We start from the raw sequence: 11,323 nt of genomic DNA on the forward strand, positions 1-11,323 counted from the left end.
CGTTACGTTTCGCGCCAGAAAGTCAGCCCGTTCATTACCCGGAATGCCGCTGTGTCCTTTGATCCAATTGACGGCATACTTGTTAAAAGACGTAGAAGCTGCAGCGAAGATGTCGTTCGCAACAGGGTGAGTATTATCTTTATTCTCCAAGGTAGCAACAGTCGCAGCACTGTCTGTGAAAATGTTTATCGATTTGTTCACAACGTTAGAGTTGCAACCAGTTGATTGCCATCAATACAGCGAAGATCTCAGCTTGGAAGACAGAGTATTCCGGGTGTAGAGCAAAGGAATCAATGTAAACCTCTTCACCAGCCTGAAAGATCACAAAGGCACTTGCCGTGCCGTCCGTTGACTTGGATCCATCTGTAAAAGCTTCAATCTCTGTAGAGGTAACAAGGGGAGAGAGTCCCTTCCTTAAGGCAGGATGTGGGAGTGTAGATACAGGCCTGTCTAATTCAAACAAGGTGGCATTAAAGATGGTTCAATTAATATCAACATCCCTGCCCCTAGAGATACAGAAACGTTTGCTATTAAATTGGAGAAATTGGAGGATGGGGAGCTTCCCAGACACTACAGGGAGGGCTGCATTTGAAACAGTGGAATAGCACCTGGTAAGTCGTAATAAGGCAATCCGCTGTGTAGACCTCAGACGCTGATGGTTATGAGATTGAGAGGCAGCAGCACTCCAAACAACAGATGCATATGAGATAATTGGTAAAAACAGGAAATCATATATGTCATTAGCTGCCTCAAAACCGAGGTCCCACTTCCATCTGGCAATCCTTAAAAGATCATTAAAGGTAAAGTTACTTCGACTAGTAATGTGTTTTATATGCTGTTTCTAGGAGAGTTTATGATCAATCAAAACCCCAAGGAAAGTGAAATGACTTACAACTTTTATCGACTTATTACAAAACCTGATACAAGGTACACGTCTGTAAAGGTCAGGGGTGCCCGGAGAGGAGAAAACCAATCCTTTAGTCTTTGTCATGTTAAAACTGAGTTATTTCTCACATCCCAGTTATACACTTTTTTAAGAACATCAGTGACTGCCTTTTCTATGTAGTTTCTTGATGGGGCAAGGAAAACCACAAAAGCATCGTCTGCATATGCATAAACACGACATTGGTTGCCGAAGTCGGTACGTAAGATGTTATCGAATAAAATATCCCAGAACAGGGGCCCACAAACAGACCCCTGTGGATAGCCGCGTTGTAGCTTACGTGTAAATTGACGATGCCCCAGAGAGATAATTGCTTCTCTATCCTCAAAGTAATTAGCAGCAAGATGGAATAAGTGATTCTTCCTATCGACCGATCGTCGCATACTTCCCGCATACAGGTATTTTTGATAGCGATCTATGAACTCTTTCCACAGCTAATGGGAATAGGCATAGCTAAAGAGCTACCCTTTTTGTATATAACTTTGTCAGTATTTAACCGTATCTAGCCTCCTATAATATCCTGTAATCCAGAGTTAGTCATATAATAAATGCTTTGTTTATTTGTTAAACCTGTCTCCTGTCACTCCGAACTACGAACACCTGCCGACTTGCTCAACCCCCTTGCCACTCATTAAAAAGCCATCCGAAACGATAACGTGAGCGGTCTTTGCAGACTGTTGCCGAGTAAGTGATTCCTAGGGGCAGCCCTGGAGCCGATGATTTCTCACACGTGCTGATTATGAAAGCAAGGTCCTAAAGGTGTGAATACTCTTACAAGGCATTAATTATAAACCTGAAGTAGGAAAATTATGTCAAATACGAAGCAACAGATTTACCATGTAGCCTAAAATGTTTTCAGGCAACAGGAGTTCGCGAATGGTAAAATTTCAAGAAGCCCTGTCATAGTACATTAAGACCATATGTTAATCTAGAAAAATTTGGATTCGATGGTTTCTTACCCATACCCTAAAAATTAAGCTTTTTCCATTTTATAATAATAAAAAATATAAAAATTTTTTATAACAAAATCTGATTACAGATGGCGCCAATCATTATTTCATGCTTAATAATGTAAACGGTTTCCTTTTTAAATAAAAACTCACAACAGCCAGAAATGTTACGCAACTCGTTGCTAGATTTTTAAAATATCCTTTCATCCTTATGAACATCAATTAATGACGATTCGAATACAGTAAATACTCGTTAGTTTTAAATTAACGGACGAAATAATTGCGAATTCGAATTACTCGAGATTTACATATTTCTGTACAATATCCAAGTGTCATGTAACTGATGTAATTTATTAAAATAAAGAAATACCGCTACGTATACAGAATCCTATCTTCGTTCCTTAATAATTATTAAATTAATAATGTAAATAACCTGCAGGTAAACACCCGGTGAAAAAATGACAAGTTGTCAGACCGATTTAATGAAAATTAACCTAAAGCAGAATTCCTCGAAATGTTGCAGAAATTATTTTTAAAGAGGCTTAAAAAGTAGTAAATCACCCAAATGTAATAGCTTAGAACAGTACAGATATCCGAATCTGCTACTCGTAGCTCAATCTTGAAATCCCGAAACTCGCCATATTTTATGAGATAAGAGAAAAAAGAGTTGTCTGTGTGTAAAGTGACATTTGAATATGTGTTACTGTAAAAGCAAAGCCACATTGACCAGATTAAAAAAATGTTCGATTTCTCGCAAAAACGGAGTCTAAAATAGAAAAGTAAAAGCTGAGTTTCTCAGTGCAGTCCTTACACCTCTCCCTCTCCCTCTCTGGTGCGGAAGAATTTCGAAAAATTCTCTTTTAGTGTGCATTCTCATGGCGTACCCTACTAAAACGTAGTTAAAAACACGAAAAATCGCATATAAAATAGTACAGAAAAATCTAACTTTTTCTGGATAAGCCTTAATTCTCTTCCTCATCCATGCAGGAAAAATTCCGAAAAATCCCTTTTTAGCGTGCATTCTTATGGCAAACTAACTGTATTCCAAATTTCAACTATGAATTCCTAGCCTATTGAGCTCAAGTCAGATGGCTGAGTGGTCAAGGTGGCAGCCTATTTGCTCTGAAGAACCAAGATAAATAGAATCGAAACAGGTCGAAAAACCCTCTGGAATTTTTTGGGCGGAAATCTGACCGGATATGTCGGTCACAGTCCTTCATTAGCTCGCCGTCCTATTTGGTCCTGGCCGAACTGATAATGGGCTTGATAAAAAAGAGGCTCTCTTAATGCCCACAAAGCAGAGAGTTAAAATGATAATTGAGTAAGATTTGTTTACTNGGAATAATAAAGTAAAAATAATACATAAAAGTAGGAATAAAGTAGGAACACATACCAACACAACACGAATCTCTGACTGGTTTGAATTTGAAACCGTACGAAGCATGTTCAATGTTATTTTACAGCCAAGAACTGAACAATGCGCGCATGCCAATTTTAAATTAGGGACTTGTGTTGAAACAAACTTAATATTTTCCAGAGATGTTTGCAAGTTAGAATTTTAAAAGTGTATTTTCTGTCACTCTTAGCCTAGCAATAAAATAAAGATAAGTTTGGGTAAGAGTGTAAAATCAAAGTGTTTAACCGTTAAAATAAAATACTGGCAAATATTTTTATAAATNTTTACAAGAAGAGAGAAATTGCCGATGTTGCCCCTGGTATAGGGGCAACAGTAATGGAGCAAAATAGGCACGTATATAAAATTATGTTATTAACAATGTATAAGTTAGAATTCACTATTAAAACAATGAAATACAAATCCAACACCCATTTAATATTATTATAACGAAATACAAGTTCAAAGACATATATACATGAATAATAAATGCAGACATGTTTTCATTTATCATCTGTTTGATTTTTATCCTTTGCTTCTAATGTGGCTTTATGTTGCCGATCTTACCCCGCTAGTCATGATTTCGAAACATTAAGTACAACCCTGAGAACAGAATGCCANCCTTTACGGGCGTTGGCCATCAGGAGGAAAACTGCGTGGAGTTTAGATGCTTCGGATTTGTCGAAGAACTCCTCGAATTCTGACTAATTTCCTTTATATCTCAAAATTTTCGTCCAATCATCGTCCAGTAACTCTTTCGTGAGAACGGACGAAAGGAGGATGAATGAGGGGTAACCATTTCCCATCTGAGCGAGATTTTTAACCAGATACGGAAAAATAGAGGATGTTCTCTTCGGCGAAAGGAAATAACATTTGTTATCTGGTTTTTCCCACGTCTAAAACAATATTTTTTTCACAAAAACGAAGTAATATTTCGTGTCTATATTTAAACATATTTAATAAAAATTCACAAATTAGACCCAGGGCCTTTCGGGTCTCACAGTTTCATGCGTGTTATTATCAAAAGCGGTCACGCCGCTCGCACAACAGAGGCATGATACTGACACCAACTGACAGTTGAATTTCACGAAATCGTACCATGCAACTGTCAGTTGGCGGGCGTCGCAATTTCTACAATGAAAGACAGCATGAGATCGAAAATAATTAACGAATTTCACCCGAATCGTTAAACGATACTCATCAAATTAGTTAACGCGAAGAAAGGCAAGGATGTTTCGCTTTGTGCGATATACGACTGAGAACACTCTTTTGCGACACTCAAATTTCCGTTGCATGTGACGAACAAATCAAGTAATGGACGTTGGCACGCTGATTGGCTTATAAATGGGCTTTCGATAAGCAGCTCATCCGGAGGTCGCATGGTGTAACGGTAAGCACTCTGGACTTTGAATCCAGCGATTCGAGTTCGAATCTCGGTGAGACCTTCTGTTCTTTTTCTGTCGTCGAAGTTCGTGTTCTATACGATTATGACGCCTTAGAACATATAGAAAAGTCCACCGCAGGATAGCATGCAGTGCGTGTATGTCGAACAGTATTGCACTCAATCAAGAATGTTCAATGTGATATTGCGTAATTGCTAAGTACTTTTGACCAATAAATATCTAACCGTTGTAATCGCTGGCAGAATAGTATAAACGTTTTATACTTTACCTTTTTTCATGTACAAATGAAATAAGTCTTTTGAAAGAAAGGGCTGACGAATTTACAATTTAATGTACAGTTGTTCCTGGTGATTGGACATGGCGACAAGTGAAGAGAATTTAACTGTCTATTACGTATTTTTATTAAATCAAAATAATTGTTTAAATCACGGTAATGTTACTCTTGGAAAGTTATTAGATTTTAATGCTGATGATGTTTCATGATTTTAATAAAATTTATGTGTTTGTCGTACTTGTTGTAAGGTAAAAGGTACGCGGATGGGTCAAAGTTGTTCCCGGGCCCATGCTAACTATCAACTTTGGAGTTGGAATGTGGGATTGTTTTCGAAATGGACGAATGTTTACTTTGAACGACAGGGGAGAGTGGAATTTTTCCCTTTTTTTAAGTTAGGTTTTCGTTTAGAATTTAAAGGAAAATTTAATTGGGGGTTTAGAAAAATGCGGGATATTAATCGGAAAATTCGGTAAAAATTCCGGATTTCACACTAAGTTCTCAAATCTTTATAATATTTAACAACTGAAAATAAAGATGTGAATTTGCACATATACCAAGCAATTTTTCGCCATATCTTAAATTTATTTAATTTAAAATATATCCTCTCAATCTCAAATTAGTAATGTACTGCCTCGCCCACGTACAGGACATCATACTTTTCCTGTTAGCAATAGATTCGGGTCTGTCCTCTATTTAATTCCTTTCAGGAAAAGAGTTTTGAATTGAAATAAAGTGACTTCTGTCTTGCATTAAGTTCATTTATAGTAAACCGGGACCTCCCGCCCCTAATTCCAATACTCTGGTGTCAAAATGGAAAAACGACTCGTAAGCTAACGTCATCACTCAGTCGAAGGAAATTTCATTTCTTGTAAAGGCTGTTATACACGTTACGGAAATTTTCAAAGGATGTACTTAACAGACGAAAAAAAATCGGATATAACTGGCTGGATCGAACATAGTAATTTACAAAACTATATTAAAATATTTCCCAACGTATAAAGAATTATTTTTATTTAAAGGTGGATAGATAGAAAAAAAATCACGGTTAATCCTCAAAGGATTTCCGTAACGTGTATAACAGCCTTAAGAGACAAAACATGTTATAACTACTTTCGAAATTCCGTAAACTAAACAATTGCAATTGAATAATCGTTTTGTTTGTTAAACGTCGGCCTGTCATAAAACTGCTTGAACATAACGAGAAATCAACATTCGCCATTAATTAGGCATCAATCGTGATCACAGAATAACGTCAGGATGGCCGAACGGTCTAAGGTGCCAGACTCAAGGTATACCTTTCCTGTAAATGAGGAAGCATACATTCTGGTCCGCGATAGCGGGCGTGGATTCGAATTCCACTCGTGACACGAACTTTTCTTATGTTCGGTTGATTGAAAATGTCTATTTTAGTGTGACGTAAGCTCCTGGAACATCTTTTGATTGGAAACAGTAATGATAATTAGTGTGAAACTGGTTAAAAATATCATAAAGGTGTCAAATCAATCAATTCTTATTATAACGTGAGTGTTTCTAAAAAATACATAAAATTTTAAACAAAAATAATTTAATATTTGAAATTAAGTTAATTTATGAAATTTTTTAATGAAATTTCACTTAAATGGATTATGTTGTAAACGGAAAGATTTTAAATAAGATATATTTTGAAATTTCAGATTATAACATTCAAATAATGAAATTGAAGTTAGATGCTTTTAAGATATTGATCTTATAGATTTACCGTTTTGCTATTGAAGGCTACCGATGCACTGTCTGTCACGTGACGACAATAGAGAAGTGTAGTCGATCGTTTACGTAATATCGTATCAAAAATATTTTCTCTTTTCTCTTATAGGCCCTAAAATAAACCTTCAGGGCCTTGTATATTAACAATTCATAAGTAAATTAATCGCTAAAATGTTAATTGAAATAACAATGTTTCGTTCGATAAAATTTCGACTATTTTATATTTTTTAATGTTGGTAATATTGAATATAGCAAATAATAACAATAATAAATCTATAAACACCCAAAAATACTTAAGGATTAATTTGTACTCTCCCGGCTTCGTTATATATAAGAAATAAAGTATGGTAATCCATTTAAAATGCACCCAAGATTTCCACATTTCTGTAGTTATGACATCTTGAAATGTCGAGAAACGCAATAAATTCGGAGATAATTTCTATAGGTATTTGTGTATGGGGCACGATTTTGTTCACTTTGTTTGAAGCTTAATAACTCCTCTGCTTTTTGACGAAAATATCTGAAATTTTTCAGGTAAAGCCCGATGGATTACTTGCTCATCGCTTAATTTCGAGACAGCTTCTTAGAAAGTTTATATAGGCAGATCTCATCTTTCATTATACGGCATTAATCTGTGATCTAATCTATGAAGGATTGACGAGGAAAGAACAATCTTAATATTTCAAAAGTAAAACATAAATCGACAGAGGAAAATTAAGTTACATAAAACGTACGTTGTTTTCGATTGAAAATGCGATAATCACACGAATATTTAATTAAAAGTACAAATGGCGAAATCACTCTGTGATGAATAATTCTATAAACAAATTAAAATTAATTATAAAGACGAAAATTATGATTAAAGTTTCATTATATAATAAAACAAATTTGTCTGAAAAAAATACAATTTCGAATAAAACTAAAATTAAATTATTAAAATATTAATTTATTTTTCTTTAATTTATTCCATCATATACAAATTTCAAAACGAAAAATAATAAATCAGACAAATTACGATAATTTTTTTTTACAATATTGGAATCTTAGACAGGAAATAAGATTGTTTAATGCAGTAACATAATACTGTATATTTACTAGTGAAGGCCACCGACGCACTTACGTCACGTGATGACAATACACAACTCAGATCGATCGTTTGCGTCATATTCAGAAATATCTTCTTTTATAAGAGAAGCTAAATTTACTTATGTAACAAAGTATTTTGCATTATAATCGTGGAGTAGAAACTGCATCCTGATCAAACATTCTTCGGATTTACAGTAAGTCATTCAGATTCATTCGGATTTACAGTAAGTCAGATAGATAAGAGTAAAAGATGTCTTCAGGTGACACAAAACGCAGTTTGTGCATTATTTGCTTTCTACAACCAGTCCTCTTGTCGTTAGAAATATTTGGAATTAAAATGGCGTACTGCAATTGTAAGAAGCCTGCCAAAAAATGGAAATATCTGTCAAAGTTATATCCTTTGTACCAAACAGGTAAAGAGATATTTATGTGGACTAACATAATACTTTCTACTCAAGAAGTAACAATTTGGTGTGTGTCGGATGGATCCGAATGTTTCCAAACAACAAGATACTCATAAAATTTATTTTAATTACATTTTATATTTTTTTAGCTTTTCAATTCAGTTTCTTTAAAAGGAAAAGGCTTTACTTTCCTAGAAACAACAGTGGATACGAAGAAGGAGAAAAAATGGCTGATGATATCCAAATACTTTTTATAGCTGTACTTACACTTTTCTTTTTTACAATACTTCCGTTTGTTACTGCTATTGACTTATTTCTGTATCCTGCTTTAAAGATAATAACTAATTCCGAGTTTGAACTGGCATTCTGTAATCTGAATATCACATTAGCATGCATTTACGGAATTGGACAATTAGATTGTTGTGTTCTTGTTATAGGTGCATTGGCCGTCATGGTGTCAAAGAGATTCAAGTATTTGTCTGATGCAGTTGATGAATTGACAAAAAACGAAAGTTTTCTAAAGAATAAAATGGAAACCTTGATTGAGACTCATTGGGATTTATGGACTTATATACAAGAAATAAACATAGTTTGCGAAATATACCTCCCTGCTGTATATTGTCTGACAATGTATCAGATATGTTTCCTGTTTTGCACAGTTGTTTTCTTTGGATTGGATGGTGTAATGCATCTTGTATTTTCTTTTATTTTGGTAGTTCTGGTTGTCGGAGCTATGATTGAATCTTTTCAAGTATCTCGTTTTACATCTTTGGTAAGTAGAATTTAAATCTATCGTCTGTTATTAAGTAAATCTTTTTAGAAACCTTTTTGTAGAATAAAATCTCTATTCTTTCATTAATTAAAATGAAATTTTAATAGTATTCGTAATCTATTTATGAACAAAGACTAAATAAGTTATTCTAATTTATTAGTGAGTTAACGTGATAAACGACTGAAAAGAAAAGATGTTTTCAACAATTAATTAAAAATGACACAATTTTCTGTAAAGAGAAAATGTTTAAGTATATGTTTTATACTTAAGTTTATCCAATAGGTACATACAAATTTAACAATTTATTACAACTGAAGACTGTAGTATACAAATCTCTTTTAATATCAGTGAAATCATTATCTAAAGCTATTAACAAAACTTACTCAGAAAATAATTTATAGACCAGCAAAATACACATTAAGTTACTGAGATAAGTTATTTGAAGTTAAACTAACGTTTTCAGTCTATTCAACAGGCCATTTTTAGCTTAAATGAAATAAGACTGGTTAAGCTTATCTGATAGCACGCTGTTCAAAAGCGAATCAAATATTATTAAAATAAATTTATTATAATAATAATTATTATTATATTAAAAATTTAATTTAACATTCTCAATTTTGTTTATGATGATTATTTTAATTTTTTCAAGCTGTACAGGAAATTCATCGAAATCGATAAATTGTGTTCTGCTGATTTACCTCTAGAGACCAAAATGAAGGTAATACAAATTACTCTCCTATTCAAACTGAGATTCTTTAACATTATAAAGTCAACACACCTTACTACTGAGAAAGCACATTTATTAAGCTAAAAAAACGTTTTCAACCCATTTCATGGGCCATGATCAGGTTAAAGACGTTCGAATAAATGGCTTTTCGAACACGTTCAAATTTAAATTATATTAGAACATACGTTAAAATAAGATTACGTATACAAGCATAACGAAAATTAATAAACAAGAAAAACAAAATAAAATAAAATACAAAATACGGTAATTCTCCTTAATACAATACGTAAACAATTTTTTTAGTAACTCAGGTTTTATTGAGCCTGGTGGATGTAACCTCTTACGAGTTCTTTCTGATTATATATTTCCATGCCGACGGTAAAATGGTTGCATCTTTAGAGTTTAAACATTTATCCGTTAAGCTAGATCTAAATATATAATCAGAAAGAACTCGTAAGAGGATACATCCACCAGGCTCAATAAAACCTGAGTTATTATAAAAAATGTTTACATATTGTATTAAAGAGAATTACCGTATTTTGTATTTTATTTTATTTTGTTTTTCTTGTTTATTAATTTTCGTTATGCTTGTATACGTAATCTTATTTTAACGTATGTTCTAATATAATTTAAATTTGAACGTGTTCGAAAAGCCATTTATTCGAACGTCTTTAACCTGATGATGGCCCATGAAATGGGTTGAAAACGTTTTTTTAGCTTAATAAATGTGCTTTCTCAAGGTGTGTTGACTTTATAATGGTAATACAAATGTATTTCAATTCATTTTTATCGGTCTAAAAATTTATTAATATTATTAAACGTTTTTTCCTTTAAAAGATGCTGAACTTTATGAAAAGGTACGGTAAAACTCCATTTGGAATAAGCATCGGTGGATTCTTTTATGTTAAGAAAAACTTCTTTATTCGAGTAAGTTCGTTCAAATATATTCCGTTCGAGTTTATTAAAGTGTTAAAAATATTATTTATAACTGAGTATATAATTTACAAATCTATTTTATTGAAAGAATCGTAGTAAATAGGTAACTTTCTTTTGGTATATATAATAATTTTGTAAATATTGTTTTACAGGTTCTCAGTGCTGTATATTCATCGCTGTCTGTTTTGACGGAACTTTTAGTTGCAAAGAAACCACCTTCTTGTAAAGTTGAAATTAGAGATTTGATTCAATAAAGCTATTGAATTAAATTTCTCCATAGGCTGTTCGAATAACAGTAGACTTACTACAAGGAAATGAGGTATTTTTGTGTTAGAAAAAAGAAATCGATTGCCAACTTATCAGAAAAATTTGAAATCTGAAAAAGTCAAAGCAAATATTTCTTAGAAACTTTAAGATTTGACTGTCGACTATTTTGTAAAAAGTTACTATATCCATTCGACAATAAATTTATGCGCCAGTAAATTTATAAAATATATCTAAGTTTACTTTTTTATTTTATGTTATTATCACCTTTTAGTAATATGTTCTGATGTGACAATAATTATTAATTTCTTGTTTATTATGTACTAAAAATTTTAGTCTACTTACGGGTTAATTGATGCATATATATGTGCGCACACACTAACACATATATATGTAAGTATATACATATTTTATATATAAACTGTATG

General features: G+C 33.1%; 1 protein-coding gene and 1 non-coding gene across 2 annotated transcripts; both read left to right on the forward strand.

Annotated features, from left to right (window-relative positions):
- The first annotated feature begins 4,659 nt into the window (after nt 1-4,659).
- On the forward strand, nt 4,660-4,731 carry Trnaq-uug. The gene has a single exon. It is a non-coding gene; the product is annotated as a tRNA-Gln (tRNA).
- A 4,149-nt stretch (nt 4,732-8,880) lies between these two features.
- LOC111639878 lies at nt 8,881-11,104 on the forward strand. The gene is made up of 4 exons (XM_023385826.1): nt 8,881-8,968; nt 9,618-9,686; nt 10,533-10,622; nt 10,784-11,104. Exons 1-4 carry the CDS (start codon nt 8,882-8,884, stop codon nt 10,883-10,885), a joined length of 348 nt encoding a protein of 115 aa, XP_023241594.1. The 5' UTR covers nt 8,881; the 3' UTR covers nt 10,886-11,104.
- Nucleotides 11,105-11,323: the final 219 nt, after the last annotated feature.

The sequence above is a fragment of the Centruroides sculpturatus genome, unplaced genomic scaffold (genome assembly GCF_000671375.1).
Source record: "Centruroides sculpturatus isolate CEXI.00-Female unplaced genomic scaffold, Cexi_2.0 scaffold863, whole genome shotgun sequence".
NCBI classification, from domain to species: domain Eukaryota; kingdom Metazoa; phylum Arthropoda; class Arachnida; order Scorpiones; family Buthidae; genus Centruroides; species Centruroides sculpturatus.